General features: G+C 38.3%; 1 protein-coding gene and 1 non-coding gene across 2 annotated transcripts; both read right to left on the bottom strand.

Moving 5' to 3' along the window:
- Window positions 1-1,137: 1,137 nt before the first annotated feature.
- LOC18434265 (uncharacterized) lies at window positions 1,138-17,281 on the bottom strand. The gene is made up of 5 exons (XM_011625078.3): window positions 17,124-17,281; window positions 6,769-8,497; window positions 3,664-3,784; window positions 2,669-2,728; window positions 1,138-2,532 (listed from the first exon to the last, which is right to left on the bottom strand). The coding sequence occupies exons 2-5, from the start codon at window positions 8,436-8,438 to the stop codon at window positions 1,420-1,422; spliced, it is 2,964 nt and encodes a 987-aa protein (XP_011623380.1). The 5' UTR covers window positions 8,439-8,497; window positions 17,124-17,281; the 3' UTR covers window positions 1,138-1,419.
- On the bottom strand, window positions 14,522-14,655 carry LOC148782115 (small nucleolar RNA snoR77). Its single transcript, XR_016056740.1, has one exon. It is a non-coding gene; the product is annotated as a small nucleolar RNA snoR77 (small nucleolar RNA).
- Window positions 17,282-17,497: the final 216 nt, after the last annotated feature.

The raw sequence follows: 17,497 nt of genomic DNA, 5'->3' as shown, positions 1-17,497 counted from the left end.
ATCGAGAAATGTGGTTTCAATACTGGATATCTTTGTGACAGCCTTAAGATATATTTTCATCTTTAATTATAAATTTTAAAGCTTAAAAAATAGTGTAGATAAAGCCGATATATGAAAACTTAAATTTTTTGAAAATTGACCGTCCAAAAATGCATTAGAAGATGCACTATTTTCAAAATTTGAAATCCATTTTTTTCTCATGTCTATGCATCTTGATGTCGAGATGATCAATTTGAAGATATTTGAGCATCAAAACAACCTCTTCTAATAAATTTTTTGAGGTGGGCTCTAATTTGATTGTTTAAAGCCTCGGTTCTATATAAACTTTTTCCTTTAGTTTATGGATGTAGCCCATTAGAGTGAACCATGTATATTTATGTGCTGATGGTGCTTAAATTGGATGTTGTAGTATATTGGTTTTAATTTCTCTTGATTTTTTTTTAGTTTTTTCAAATTTATGACATCATACACGACTCTTGGGTATTTGAATTTCTAGAAATCGATTTGCCAGGGATTGGTTAAGACTTGTAGCGAGGGATTCACGGCAACAAAGATAATCGAGCTAACAACCTCAATGATCAAAACAAGATGGATTTTGAGGGGGTGAACTCACGGTAACAAGTGTGTCCGTGGCACTTCCCACCTTAGTCCATAACTACAAATGGAACTCCACATGTACCTCTATAGGCCATCTAATGAGAGAGATATAGCTATAAATACCTCTATATGCGGAGGATTCCTAGCAAACAGATGTTCTCGTGGAAAAATAGAGTAAACATAGGAGTGACAACGGGTCGAGTCGGATTTGGGTAAGGACAACCCAGACCCCGTTGCTGAGTCGGGTCCGGGTGAGGACAACCTAGACCCGACCTTAAGTATCATATAGACTCTAACCTCCCCCAGTTGAGGTCCAAGTCATTTGGAACCGGACCGGACTCGGATCCAAACCCAGACCCAGACCCAGACCCAAGTCTAGAAATGAAAAAATAAAATTGGTAGATCCAGTCAAACCTGACTCGGACCCAACTCCAACCCAGAACCAGACGACCCGACCTAAACAAACTGGCGCAATTATTCATCGAGCAGAAAAGAGTCCAACGTTACTAGTGAGAGAGATCAAACGACATGGTCCAATCGTACGTTCAACGAGAGAGTATGATGTTACTTGAGGTTAATATTATTTGCTTTACATAAACAAGCTCCAACGTTACAATGAATTCTAAAACAAAGCAACTAGAAATTAAACTAATGTTTAAGTAAGGGGGAAGCAACTCCATTATAACCAGAGAGATTGCAAAAGACCATGTTACACTACAAAATCTCCTAAAATCTTCAAACCAAGGAAATAGCACCATCCATGTTGCTTACCCTTTTATCCCCATTATAGCTCTTGATCAGAAAAGTCACACATGGAACTGTTTAAGCCCCTTGGCTTCTTGAAACATTGAGCCTCCAGTCCCTTGCCTGTTGGCCATGGGGCGACCCACCAAAATGCATTTGTTGTTGCATCATTGTTTTATCAGGGATTCTCATTTCATGTGGCCCACGAAATCCTACACCTGCAGGATCCACCCCTTGGCTCACTTGCCAATGAGGCTGCAAAGGTGGTTGCAAGGGCACTTGCCCCAATTGCGGCGGATGCACCACCAACTGTGGCGGGAAGTGTTGTGGCATTTGTTGCACAAAGTGGGGTCGAAGCACAGACATTTGTGGCGGCGGATGGGGTATTGAATGTATTCCAATTTGGGGTGGAGGCACTGCTAAATTTGGAGGTGTCACTAAAGGCCGGCTATCGACCACCACCCCACTTGGTGGCTTCCATTCGGGTATGTCATCCTCATCATTCCAAGCCTGGATCTTTATATTAGGCGGAAGGCTAGGGCTTGAGGTGGGACCCTTGGTTTGCCCATACTTGTGTATCAACTCACGCACGTGCTCACTTGCAAATGGTTGAGTTTGAGAATTCGACACCCTAGGAGAAATTGGTTGCATAGGCTTATGCATATGGTCCATTTTCGAACTTCCATGATTGGAGTTAGGAGTTGGGAATTGTGATCCCACCGTTTTGGGGCCTCCAACAAAATTAAATTCAGGCAGGTCGTCCTCGTTTCGTGGTAGGCCTCGAGGGGGGCCAAAGCCTGGGGGTATGTCATCGATGGGTTCATCAGGCAGTTGATGGCTAGGGTTTATGTAGTTAATAGTAATACTTGTAACGTGTTGTTGTGAAAGGTGTGATTTAGTGCTGGTGTTATCTTTATCAGGCCTTTTAGAGACATCATGCTTCTTTAACAAGTTGCCGTGCTTGTGTGAGTGCTTTGGTGATATGGTTGTAGTTACAAGACTCTTTCTCCAAATAACAATGCCAATAAGGCCTTCATTTGTGCTATTACTCAGTGGCTCAATGTAGTCTTTGGGCACTTGCCGACCTAACATCTCAAGTGTACGAGCGTGAGGTGGGCAGAAGTAGAGCTCAACACCCGGAGCTGGCTCTGCAAAGCCCACCCTCTCATCCGCAATATATGACTCCACCACCTACCCAGAAAGGATTCATAAAACCAAAAATAATATCAATCTCTTAATGGAGAAAAGCAGAAAAAGAAGACGGCCAGCAATTAAAGATACACAAGGACGCCTTATTGTCAACATTTAAAATAAAAAAATTTCCTACCTCACGTAGATCTGACACGCCACTATCAGAGGAACCCTCCTTCCAACAGAAAAGCACAACCTACATTGTATTCAAGAATGTTATGCAACAAGAATAGATGACTTGAGAACGTACATTCGGTTCAATGATTAACTATAAGAATATTACGTATGTGTATTCATTGAATGATTCATGATCTTATGCGCAGCATTTTGTCATACACCATTTTGAGAAATGTGTTTTGCGGGAGCCCAGATTCCATGAGCATGAGAAGAATACATTGGAAATGGATAAACGGTGATGCATAAAGGCGAGGTGAAGGTATTATCCTGTTCATAAATCATGCTAACTATGCACTGGCCCCATGTCTGATATTAATGGTCTTTTTATGTCTTCAAATGAGGGGTGCATCAGATCTTGCCGTTACCCAAGCACATATGACAATATGAAGTAGGGAAAATTATAACGGGCCATGCTGTTCTCAACTCGAATGGAACTCAATTTTACTTCTTTACATGTGCTGGTTTGGCAGGACAACTTGACTCACAAGATAACACCAAAAGCTTTAGCTATCTTTATTGTACATTTTTCGGCTTAGGGACAGTGACAAGCACCATTTAGCCAGGAATTCTATCCAAAATGAACTATTCTTCAAGGCCCAAACTCCTTAATCCAATAATTCCTCTGTGACCATCACAGTATCATGAAACAAGCATCTTGTAAGTTAAGGGGCGCAATAATTATTTTAAAAAATTAGCCGCTGCTTCACTAAACATCTGTTAAGTTGTATGGAATTGCTTGATTATTTTCTAATGTAAGTATATAAGAATGCTAATTATATAGCATTTCCCCATTTTGGCTGCAAATAGCCATTTTGGACTCAGGATCTTCCATAACAGAGCAATATAAGGAAATCAAGCTCTAGAATCAGAACCATGTATAGATTATCATGAAATCAACATGGTATAGAATAAAGCAAATACCTTAACATAGCTGAACACATCAATATGTCTTACCATGATAGCACGGCTTCGAGAAAGACGAAGCTCTTGAAGGAATTTCTCAAATGCATCCACTCTCACTCTTCCCTTAATCTCGAGGAAGCTAGGCCAATCTTCTGCTGATGTTTTCTCGCCACTATAACAATAAAATATATAAAATCCTTGTGAAACTCATGCAGGCAATCGCTTAAGCAGAATAACACAATATTGTCTCAAATTCACATGGATATCAAACATAATAAATAAGAAAAAACATATAATTAAAACTCTCAAACCACCTCAAGAAATCACTAAGGTGGTCAATATCAACCCATTTACCAACAAAATGATCACTTTAATGTGATCATTTCATTCAGGTACCTCCTTAAGTATTTTGTCAAAAGGTATGCAAATACCCACCTTCCGGGTTCGAAATCCTCACCAAGCAGACTAACAAACCACCATGCTTGTTCCAGGCTACAAACTTGGAACAATAAATTCTAATTACAAAAAGATATGCCAGGTTTGGAAGCCGAACCTAGCAGGGCTATTTATGTCATTTGCATCATACCAGTTAAGTGGTGCCAATTCCCTATACATCCCTGCTTGTTTATAATTCGTAGCAAATAATAGAGGCAATAAAATGATGTTTTAAGAGTGACCTCTTTGTTGATAAAATTGGTTCATTTTACCACCTACTTCATGTTTTAATGTAATGCATTTTTTCTTGTGTATCTTTAGTTCTCAAATCTAAATTAGTTAATCATCACTTTCAACGGCTTGGTGGGAACAATTTCGTGGGTAAATTCCCAACCTTGGGAGTTTTGATATCTGTATTCTAAGCCTAAGCCAAACTAGCCATGGGTGAGAGGAATTGGAGTGTCTTCCAACACATCCACACTGATGAGCGAAATAGGTTGGAGCAAAAACGGCTAAATAACTAGGTTTTGTACAGTACAACTTGAGCTTGAAAAAGAAGTAATAAACTCTTGTTTATTTTATTTTTCATTATGTATCAATTAATTAAACTCTTGATTATTTTATTTTTCATTATGTATCAATTAATTACAAAGTTCTAGTGTTATTTATGTTTATGTTTAAATCTTTCAATTTCTATATTCTAGGACCCACAGAAAACCAATGCCCTTAGACCCAATTGACTTGGAAAGGATCGATATTGTGGAAGAGTGCTTTGTCGAAAAAGAGAGGCCTGCTCTTGAACGTACTGAAAAGCATCTAGACTATTAGATGGAGATAGAACCACAACTAGAAGGTAAAATTTAAAATTAATAATGTCGTGTTTGAAGTTTTTATACACTCTAAGAATGTAAATTTGTATCTTACTTAATAATTACCGAACTTTCTCGTAGGTGTAGACAATGATGATTTAAGGGTCAACACTAAGGAGCCCGATGATGAGCAAGGAGATGGAAATGAAGTTGATGAAGGAGACCACTAATTATTTTTGACACTTTTATTATGTCACTTACGTTTTATAATATTCTAATCATACCAAGGTCTTTAAGGCCTATGGGTTGCAGATTGTGGAGTTGTGGACTTGTGGTGTACTTATGATTGTGGTTTCTTTTTTTTTCTTGAATATGAACTTATGATTGTGGTTCATGACTAATGTTTTCAATATTATAATTGAGCTTTTCATTTCGTGTCTTCTTTACAAAGTTGAGTTATTGTATTATTAAGGAGTATTTCTTTATTTCTTGAAGAGTAATATTTGTTTTTAATATTCTTTGAATTTTCCTTAATTTTTTGGATTTTCACATTTTCCATAATTTTCTCTATTTTCCCCCAAATTTTCCTTATTTTACGTTTTTATTCATTATTTAATTTCTTATACCGGTCCCAATGGTGAACCAGTCCGGTTTGGCCGGTCCAACTGACTTGGTGCCCTCACCAGTTTGGTCAGTGTCCGGTCCTAACAAAATTGGTGTAGATGACTCAGGACCCACCCATGTCTTGAAAAAACTCAGCCAATCAAACCCCAGTGACGTCCCTGTTGAGTTTGTCTGTTTTAAAAAAAAATTCAGCCGGCAGATGTATGTACGTGTGTTCAATATACATGCACACAAATACAAAAATACATCTATATGTGAACATTAAAATGGATGGAAATCACAACTTGCAACTTCAGAAGGGTCATAATACAGAGGATACTAAGTATAAATTTTCTAATATTTTGCTAGTAAAAAAGGATTTGCAATTAAGTCCCCCTTTTCTGGTATGTGATTCAAATAAAGGACAAAACACCATCCAATTTATGGTTCCCATGGGAACTCTCAAGAAGATGGTACATGTCAGAAGTTAGACATTAACATGAATAGGTGCTTCCTAGAAAATTCCTATTTAAAAGTTGACCAGCTCCTGCTTCCAATTTCCTTGGACTTTCTTAAGTTATTGAAGCAAACTACTTTTTGAGCACTCTTATCTATTTCTTACCAAGACCATTTTCTTTTTTCTCTTTTTTTTGTTGAGAAAAAACAATTTTCTTTTTTATTTATTATTAGAGTACCTCTTTTTTGTTCATTTCTTGTTACAAAGTAACCAACCGAAGCCTCGACTTAGAAATCTACTAAGCATCACTTAAATCATATTTATCACTGGCCATATCTATATGCTATATCTAGAAGGATATTGGGTAGGTCAGTCTCCACTGATGATATTGATATGTTTAAGCACCAGAAGCATCGACTCATCCAGTATGAACCACCATAGAGCCAATGGGTAATCGCATGTAAGCATTTCTATGTATGTATTTATGCAGATACATATGTAACAAGATGTTAACATGAGACAGCATGTGTATATTTGTGTAGGTGTACCTATCTTCAAAAGAATACACATGAATTTGACATGACAAAGTACAACATAATTTTAATATATTATAAGGGGCCATCACTTCGTGTGACGGTAAAAGGCTTGGATAGCCAGTGCAAGAGTGTGGGTTCAATTCCTGAGAGTGGCCACTTTGTGCATAAAAAGCCAAAGGTTAGGACCGTTTCCATCTCACCCCTCCTGGGACCCTGCTTAGGCGGGACCAGCACCGGGTTACAGCCCTTTATAAGTTCCTAAAGGAAAGAAACAAAATTCCTACCAACCGAAGAGATTGAAGAAAACAACACAAACCTCTTGAAATAGGCATTGGCAGTGATTGTAGCAGATATATTCAACTGAAGTAGGCCCTCCCAAACCTGCACTCTCTTAGCTGCAATATCAGACTTATGATGAACATCACGAATTTTCAAAAGGCTATCAGTCCTTTTATAGGACACATTTATGTTTTGGGTTTTCTCGGAACCAGTATCTGCATCTTGAGTACCAAGGTTGTAAGTGATCTTCTCTGCACCTGAAGCAGGTGGTTTCTTTTCCAAAATTGTTGGCACATCTACAGTTTCCTTAGAATCAACTGAACCCATATATTCATCAAGAGAAACAATAGCAGGCAGAGATTCTTGGTCCACTGTTTCCTTCCCATTAAACTCTTCAACAAGTTCCTTATTCTTTGAATCGGTTGAAGTTTTTGGTTCAGCTCTCTCGGTTTCATTTTCACCATCCCCTTCAGTTTCTTTGGCTTTAGATGTTGACCTATCGGAAATCAAACTTTCCCCAAGACCAACCTCCACTGAAACAGAGTCATCTCGTTCCATTTCCACTTGGAATTCTCCTTTATGATTTTTTTTCACCAGTCGTCTTATATCAACATCTGAATCCTGCAAAACCACCATGTGAGCAAGCTCTTCTGCTTTGGCTATTCTCCATTGAGAAAGCTCCTCTGAAGCAAGCTCCTCTGCCGACATGGAGCACAGCCGTTCAGGGGCAATTTCACCAGACGTCACACGCTCTCTCAATTCTGGATTATTACGATCTTTTAAATTGAACAAAAGAGACCTCCCTTTCTCTTTATACTTCTTATTAACACCACCAAATAATTTAAAAAGCTCCTCCTCAATTTTAATGGCAAGGACGTGTGCTGGTTCAAGGTGTGGCTCCCTACCATTCCTAGTACTAGTAGTTTCTGTGCGGTCCAGTCTAGGTTTTTTGCAAGCAGGACCACTATTCTCTTCAGCCCTCTCTATCTCTACAACAGACTCAACATTGTGACCAAATGCTTCCAAGTTCTCATCATTTATCATACTGATTATGGAACCTTCTTGAGAAGCATGTTTTGGGGTAAATTCTTCCAGATGAGTAATGGTGGGTTTCAACATATCACCTCCAATTCGATTGATTATATTGTCATACGTGAAATTTAAACTTTTGTCCATGTCATTATCAGAGACAATTTTATTGCTGGCCAGATGTTCAGAAAGCTTATAGGAATCATCAAAACGATGATTCAATACAGTAGTTTGTGGTTCAGCATTATGAGAATCCACATTTATTAGCATAGGAGCACTGGCACCCTGAGTATGAAGAATCTTGTCCAAGTCTATCGGTTCCTTTTGCTGTTGAGGAATCACGGTCGCATCCATGGATTGTGGTTCAGTAAGTTGGGGTTCCACATTTATTAATGATGGTGCAGTGGTAGCCTCAATATGAACATTATTGTCCACATCTGTTGGTTCCTTTTGGTCCTGAGGAAGTATGGCCATTTCAGGAGGCTTTGGTTCATTAAGTCTGTGGTCCATATTTGCTGATAATGGGGCATTGGCTGCCTCACTATGAAGACTGTAGTTCATATCTGTTGGTTTCTTTTGCTGAAGAGGAACCATGGCCAGAGCTGTAGCAAGTGATTCCCTTAGCTTGGCCCTAGTTGAGTCAAGTGACTCCATGGTGCTTCGAGGGGATGGTAACATTTGGAAAGTTGTGTTGACAGCAATTGGAGTAATCTCACGTTACTGGAAAGATAAGTTGGCTATCGAAAACAGAATGAAAGAAAAAAAGAAGAAGTTAGATGTGAATGCATAAAAAAGAAAAGAAAATATAAAAAAAGAAAAAAAGAAAAAAGAAAATGCAAATATATGTCATTCGTCACAAAAAGGACAAAAGAACAAACAGGCAAGAGTGAAAACAAACATATGTTCAGGTATACAGTTACTGAGAATATAGAGGTGTACAGCACACAATATGCAGATGGAAAATCAGGAGTCAACAAGCAGCAGCCAGGTAAAGGTGAACACAAGGGGGGTACCAGTACAAAAAATTCAACAAAGCTGAATCTGTAGTTCTTAATCATCTTTACCAACCTCTAATTGTCTCCGGTATGTCACAAGACACAACCACAGCCATTCTATGTACTATCCCAAAATTTTGGAGATCTACTTTCTAAATTATGTAAGTTTTATACCAAAACTTTGGAGAGAGAGAGAGAGAGATCTCATAATAACAGGACAGGTTTCCTGATTTCTTACTTTTCTTTTTTTACATGGATTAAAACAATATTATGGTGGGCCTTTCGGATTTTTATATTTTTTGTTTAAGACAGCACCAATTTTTTCTTAGGATTATGTATTCAGTGTTTCATTTTTGTACATTTCTATATTCCTTTCTATAGAAGTGCAATGCTTATGAACTATTTTTCTTGTACGCATGTTCTAATTATTTCTAAGAAACTACTAACAAAGAGTTCAGTGGCATATCCAGAGAAAATATTTAATTCAGGAAATACAATAACAAACTATTAAATCCTCAGAAATATATGCTTGAGTCCAAAAATCCCTGGTAATCAATGTAACATGGTAATACAATATATATTGGTATTATCACGATCAGATTGGTCACTGAACGTGAGGGTCACACCACCCGGTTCGACCAAATTTCTTAAAACTACAAAGAGAAAATATGAATAGCACTTCAAAAATAAAAATATATTATAGAAAAAGTAGCCCAATCTTTGTGTGGCTGGTGTAAGGTCAATATAAACCAGTCGGACTAGCCAAAACATGTGTTTTGATTAGTTTGGTTTGAATAGCTTTTTTACCATACCCGATTTTTACTTTGGACTAGATCGGCCAAGCAAGTGGTTGATCAAATAAGCCGGTTTGACTAGGTCTTGATAACTATGGTAGATAAAGTCCGTGTTATCAGATGTAGCTGCATAAAGCATTATGCAGCTGCTTCAATGTGGTGCAGTCCTTGGCTGCACCGCACATAGATCCCTTGATGGGCTTACAAGATGCATCCGCTTAGGCGGCGGTGCATAGCCTGCATATTTGGCCCCAGCTCAGGGGCAGAAAGAATGCCCATAGTAGGGAGAAAAAAGTTGCCACCCGCTCCCTCCCTTCCTTTCTTTCTTACAATCTTAATTTTTTTGGGGAAAATATTTATAAACGATGTAGAAAAGTTCTCACAAGAAGTGAGTCTCAGACATCCCACATGCTGGGTGCTTTGTAACAAAAAGAAAATCTAGAGCAAAAATGGTATTCGGAAGCCCACAAGACAAGTGCTCAATCATTAAGAGATAAATATAAAAGTGTTGCATCCCACAGATCAGGTGCTCAGCACACAGAAGTCACCTTGCAGGTTGGCAGTTGACAAGCCAGGACCTCATGGCTCAGCCATAAAATGGTCCATAAATACAAACTCAAAAATGCATGTGGTAAAAGAAGGGAGAGAATTGAGAAGAGAAGGAAGTAGGAGTAAGGGGAGGGAGCGAAAAACAAGAAAAGAGCTCAAGGGGTGGGGGGTAGAAGGGAGGGAGAGAGAGAGACGAAAGAAGGGAAAATTGAGACGAAGAAAGATGAGAAGAGTGAAAAAAAAAAGAAGACAAAATAAGAGTAAAGAGAAAGCGAGAGTTTATTTATTTATTAATTTTTTAAGAGGGGGTGGGGGGGGGTAGGAGATTCTAGGAATAGGAGCAGGTGCTTGATAGTGATTTGCAGAGAGGGAAAAGGAGAAAACAGAGGACTGAGTGAAGCGAGTAAAAAGAAGTGCATTGTAAAGGAAAAGCAGAAAAGACCTAGTCAGGAGGGTGACATAGAGAATATCAAAGAGAGACAAGGGAAGAAGTAGGGGAACAAGAAGAAGAAGTACACAGAGGGAGTGAGGGAGGGAAGGAGGGAGGGAGATAGAGAGAGATCCATGTTGGACACAAAAAGCTGAGGTGAGGACCAGAAAACAAACAGAGAGGGACTTGGCTTTACTGAACTGAAGGGATGTTAGCAGTAGTGCCCTACCTAGGTAGAGCATCTATCGCCGTATTCACCTCTCACCAGATATGATCAAGGTTTCAAAAAAAGCTAGGCGGCACTGGGGCAGCTTTCCTGGTGCCCAGAACTCGGGCGCCCTGTAGTTTTTTTCACTTTGGGGGTTTTCATATATTGAGGTCTTTTTTTTTTCACTTTGGGGGTTAAAAATAAACCCCATAACGTTTTTATACAACTTTGGGGGTCAAAATGACCCCTTTTGCCCTTTTGGGTGATTAAAAAAAACGAAAAAAGGCCTTATGGCCCTGAGCGCCCTCCCAAGTACATCCGCCCGTGTAGGGCCGTCTGGGTCTTTTTGTCCAGGCCGCCTAGGCGCCATGCGGTCTGTTTTTTAAAACATTGGATATGATGAAAGCCAGTTTTAGAGACCTGCAAATATTGAAAACCTTGTAATTGGTTAAGAAATTGAAAGCCAGCTTTAGAGACCTGCAAAGAAATGTTGCCCTTCCAATTGGTTAAGAAATCAAATCTTGAGAAGTGCTTGAGGAGCTTATGATAAAGACACCATGAAAATGGTTAGGTTGCCGAGCTGATCCAAGATGTATGGGATATACTCCTTATTCTTATGTGAAAAGAGGGGGACATTGGTTTTTTCCAGGGGTGGGTATATTCTATGCATGCGAAAGCTCCCAAGCCCAACGGATAATTTTTTGCAAAATGTGTTTGAAAAGTCTGTCGTTTGGCCTCCTGCGTGGGCTGCTCAGGCGGCTGGGAGGCCCCACTGCATTGGACTGAGCCAATGCAGCCCACTGTGGGACGGTAACCCTGGGCAGCCGACTAGTTTCCTAGGGAACCGCTTGGGCAGCAACGCCTGCGCCGCTCAAGGCCCTTTTGGTGAGTGCCAAAATTGCCCTTGCTAAAAGGGCCAAAAATGTCATTTTCCCCATTTGAAAGGGTGAAGATAGTATTTGCGGTGCATGTTGGCCCTCCAAACCCTGGACAACTACTCCTTTGCCTCAAAAGCAAAATTTTCATCTCAAAATAAAAAAAATTTAAGGATTGAATTTAAATTCAAACTATTCAGTTTCTTGCGAAATTGAGAGGCGCTCGACCCCAAATTTTTTCAGGATTGAAGAGGTTGCAAAAGAAAGCTTTTGGCGACCAAAAGTGGCCGATTCAAGCCTACTTCGATTGGTTTTCAAAAGGTAAGTAAATTTAATTGTTCATGTTTAGGGCTTCATATTTTTGTGAGTATTGTGTTATGTTATATTTTTTAACATTTTCTTGTTTTTATTTGTGAGGTTTAGCTTTACATAATGATGAAACTTCGTAAGTGTTTCTTTTTTTTTGGTTTGCTACTTTTGTGATTATAATATATTTTTGGCTATGTTTCTATTTGATAATGTACATTTGAAATTTTATAATACATTTTTTGCTATATTTGGCTTTGTTTCTAATTTATGATGCAAATTTCAGATTTGAAAACCAACCCCCCAACTCCACCCTCCCTCTTTTTTCTTTCGCCCTTCCAAACGCAGTGGCCACACAGGTCAATAGACTGCTGCTCCCATCTTCTTGAACATTGATCGACAATTTTCTACTATGTAATAGTCAAAAGGTAGTACAAGATAATTTTTACCTAAGAGAACAACAGAACATGTACAATCCCAATGTCTCACAAAGCTTTCACCTTCACATGGACATCTATTCACCTTAATGAAGTTTCTTTCTCTCTCTCTCTCTCTCTCTCTCTCTCTCTCTCCACCTCTCTCTCTATACATAACCACTTTATTTATATAGAAAGGAACCCCAAAAGGGACTAACATTAGGGCCTCCTTATCTTCTTATCATCATTATCATCAAAGCCTGAACCTAACAATTTGGGGTCGGCTATAGAAATCCTGTTCCACCATTCTGCTCTGTCAAGGGCCATGCCCTCCTTATCTTCTTATAACAAAAGATTAACATAATCCACTCATATTTGTAGTTAACAATTAAAAAAAAACAACAACATAATCCTCTCATATCAAAATATTTAATTTAGTTAATATGAAAAGATACCAGTTCCTAAAGATATGGATTCATATCCCCACAAAATAAGCAGAAAATCTGACAAACTTGGAAACCCAAAATGACCTCAACTTGAGGTTGGTTGGAAATGCAAGACATCCCCCCAGTAAGTCTCCACCTCAAAGATTGCCTTCAACCATCTTCTCCATGCCCCCCAAGGGCACTTGCCTTGGCAACACATTAATCAAATCCAAATGTAGCTAGAACTTTTATAATGGAATCACTTGCATTAACATATCCTCAACATTCTTCTTGGTACCAATCTTCAGTAATAAGGTATCACTCACCCTCAGCTATTCACAGATAAAAATAGTGCCTAACATCATTATGGTTTGTTCTCACATGATAGATTTGGTTCTTTGCTAAATCTATTGTGCTCTAACTATCAAAATAAATAATAGTTCCATCTTGGTGTAAGTCTAGATCACTTACGAGACATTTAAGCCAAGCGATTTCTTTTATTGCTTGCTAACAAACCATGTATTCTGGTTTCAGTCCGATAAAAGGCAACCATAGGATATAACATCGATCTCCAATCATCATCATGATTAACATAATGGGTAATTTTGAATTGATTACAGGAGAAGAACAAATGTTCTGACCATACAGTCATCCAAACCAAGACCATGTAAGTAGTAAGAGACTAGAACAAAGAATTCATTATTTGCAAAAACATAATAAAATCCCAAGGACCAAATAATCTTCTTTCTTTGATTTTTTTTGCCTACTCAATATGGGGAAGTCAATTTCAGTTTTATCAAAGAAGAAGTTAAATAATGAAGAAAACTAATTAATTTCAGCTTCATAAGAAATAGATTATAGAGAACTAATTATAGAGACAGAGATATCCAGACCGTGAGTGATGAAGGAACATGGCAGCTTTTGGAGGAAAGATTAAGCAAAACCAAAACCCTAACCTCAAGCACACTACAAGATTGAGAGAGAGAGAGAGAGAGAGAGAGAGAGAGAGAGAGAGAGAGAGAGAGAGAGAGAGAGAGAGAGAGAGAGAGAGAGAGAGAAGAGAGCAGGGATGTTGGGATTGGAGAAAATAGTGCATTTTGGGCTAAGGTTTGAGATGAAGAGAGAGGGGTTTGGGTCATGGTGTTAGATGGTTGGAAAGGCCTTCGGTTTAGGGTTTTAGATGGGGAGAGATAGAACTTTCGGTTAGGGAAGGAGATAAACCTGCAGAGAGAGAGCACTCCTTGTTGAGAGAGAGAGAGAGAGAGAGAGAGAGAGAGAGAGAGAGAGAGAGAGAGAGAGAGAGAGAGAGAGAGAGAGAGAGAGAGAGAGAGTCTGGCTAGGGAAGGAGAAATCCTTAAGAAAGACTTTTGAGAAATAGAGGGCCCAACAAATATGGACAAGTTTATACTTGCTAGTAAAGATAGGTTTTTCTAGATTAGATAACGTTACATGTAAAACAAAGGGTAAGTCCATCTTAAATAAATTTGTACGGAATTCTACCGAACAGCTAACAGGGCTTTACAATGATTCTTTAGTTATTGGACATATGCCACAACACACTTGGTTGCTAAATGCTAATTCATCTTTTAAGCACATGATTAGTACAATAAATAATCTGTTGTATTTTATTAAATGTAATGAAAGGACCAGATCGTTTCATTTTGCATGTTAATTACATTAGATAATAGAGGCAGAAACTACCTATGTTACTCTCTAACATCTACTCAAAAGAGGGAAAGATAAAACAATCATTTACAGTGTGTACTTAACTTAGGCTTACTAGCCAAGCTTCAAAGAAGAATACTATTCTTCTCAGCAAGTCAGAAGAGCAAAAGATTTTTATTTATGGGCAAATTAACACCTTCATATGCGGTTAAATCAAGCATAGAGGCTGCCTGAAAAATTGCCCAAGTTAACATAAAATTTACTACAAAATTTTTGAGTTTCAGCAGACATTGAGTTATCTAACCATATCAAGAATCAGGCAATGGAGATCAAGATATATGAGATAAAAAACAAAGGAGAAAAGAGAAGTGGTAAACATTAAACACCGACCAATAGTGCAAAGGAACAAGGAAATGTAAACCCTAATGATATGATGAAAGCCATGAAGTGCGATGAAAAACACGAAATCAACCCCACAAATGCAAAGCAGCTAATAAACCCTAGAAGTCTCAAATCACATATACATTAGGACAAATACCAAATTAAAGTTCCTACTATCACAAACACGAATTCATGTTATTCTATGTATTTCTATAAAACTTATACTTTTTTTTTTATATTTATTGTGCATATCAAAATTCATGTGGAATTATCATCCTATCAAGGCCCATACCAATCGGACCCCCAAAGTGCCTTGAGTCTGCAACCTGCACTTGGTAACCTTGATAAATTTAGTAATCAGCACACCGTAGGTAGCTAATTCTCCTTTGAGCATGACGCTCGAAAACTAAAGATGCTGATTGCGAGGCAAACTCAGGTAACTATTATCTGATATTTTAAACTATTGAGGTTGAATAAAGGAAAAGCCTGTCTCCTGCCACTCCTTATATTCAGCACTCACTCCTAAAGTAAAGGGATTAGGTATATTCCATGCAGATCGTCACATTGCCAACATGGGGGTGGTTTAGTTTAGGCGTTTTGCTACTCTAGTTTCCTTCATGAAAAAAATTGATGAGATTTTATTCTTTGGTATTTTATAATTTATTGACAAATAACATCTATTTGATGAGTAAAGCCATAGAACAGAGCTCCTACAACATAGAAAGAGTGATGGAAAGATCCTCATATTAACAAATTCATAACTTCAGGTTGACCATTGCTACATTAGGCTAGGTAATGGCGTCGCGTTTTGGAAGGGTCCTTAAGCACTCAGATATTCCGATTTGGGGTTTGGATGGGTTTTTGGGTTTCTTGATCCATTATGATCAACCCGTTATCAATGAAATCATGAATAACATTCTCAAAGCATTTGCAAATGTCTGTGTTGTGATCTGGTTGCCAGCCTTATCACTTCCCCTTATGGTTGTATCCCTAGTACAACTTGATGTGAACTTTTCTTCTTGAATATCAATGAAAGACAATAATAAAAAAACACAAACAATTGCACAAGATTGACAAAACTCATCATTGTTTCTGAAATGGCTACCACCATGCGAGAAATTCAAAGCATCCCTAATATGATGAAGTTTATTAAGGGAGAAGATCAATTGAATACTCTAGAAATTCGGTATAATTCGAAAAGTCAGTACAATTGACAAATATGATGAAGTTTATTGAAGTTCATAGTTTGTATTTAGCTCAAAACCCAGAGGATAAAAGATCCCCTGTTCGGGGGATTTTTTTTTCTTGGGGTGGTGGGGGGGGGGGGGGGGGGGGGCGGGGGGGGGGAACCAAAACGATCGGGTTTTAGTTTGTTCTTATATCCCAAGCTTCTGCAAATGGTCGGGTAAATATATAACTAAAGAAGATACATAAAATCTCCTATTTATTTGGCTGAAGCGTTCTGAAATTTTTGCACAAATAGAGACAGGTAAAGACTGAAGGTACTTGCTAAGAAAGACAACCAGCAAAATATCTAGAGCCATTGAAATATTATTCCAGTGGAAGAAATTACAAAGAATTTCTTTGTCTTGCATGTCTTGAGATATTTCAACCGAAGAATCCACAAGCAGCACAATCCCAATTCTATGAATCAATTACGTAAACAAAAGGTGAGATAAGGTTTATAGAAGGGGAAGTTTCATAGAAACAATTGCAAGAGGGAGGCAAGGGGAGTGTAGTTTTAAGTAAAAACGCAGGTGTTTATGCACTGTTTTGGGAAAGATTTAGGGGTTTGATAGTAATGTATGAGTTTGGGCATTTAGATTAAGATATATGGGCGCCATTTAAAAAGATATAAACAGGAAGAGTAAGAACCCACAAAACGGAAAAAGAAAAAAAGAAAAAAGAAAAAAGAAAATCAGCAGGGTCTAGGCATAATCAACATCAGAACTAAACCTGAATAAACACTATTAGAACAATACCAGCAATAAAATGATACACAGAAATCAATACAAAACTGTAAACACAAGTCAAAATAAAAGATAAAGCCCCAGAGAAAATTAATTGCAGAAACCATAACCACGTCCAACAATCGACAAAATTAGAAACCACTCTCTCTGAATTAATGAACAAACCAAAGTAAAGAACAACAAACCAAACTAAAGAACGCATGTCAACAGAACCCTAAAATATCAATACCAGCTTCTATTGAAACGCAGAGAAAACTTCACCAAAACTGCAAATCCTAGAAGCAATAGAGGCGCAAGTCCTATTACTCAAAGAACCAGTTACTATATAAGTACAGCAAAACAAACGCACCTGATTAGGGCTTCCATACGACTGGAAGATACACAGAAGGCTTCTAGTTCGGATCAAATTTAGGGTTTTTCATGGAACTTGGGACCTCAAAAACCCTAGCTTATAACTGACACCTGCTGGCGCTGTACACCATGAAAATTTTGCGACTCGGAAATGATAAAAGTGTGAGAAAGGTTAGGCTGAAAAAGACAATATATCGGCATTTATATGTACGGACGAATTTTACTTAATAATACAAGGGTCTGAAACAAATTACGGGAGTGCCCTTAACCTATACTGTGCTACTGCGGGTGCACTTGCCCCCCATAGTTAAGACCCGGTTTCTATGCAGCCAAGCCCGTGTATGTAGAAATGCGAGCCTCTTAATAAATCTA

The sequence above is a fragment of the Amborella trichopoda genome, chromosome 5, assembly GCF_054954075.1.
Source record: "Amborella trichopoda isolate Santa Cruz 75 chromosome 5, AtrichopodaSantaCruz75HAP2 v2.0, whole genome shotgun sequence".
NCBI classification, from domain to species: domain Eukaryota; kingdom Viridiplantae; phylum Streptophyta; class Magnoliopsida; order Amborellales; family Amborellaceae; genus Amborella; species Amborella trichopoda.
This window is presented reverse-complemented; position numbering and strand designations above follow the sequence as displayed.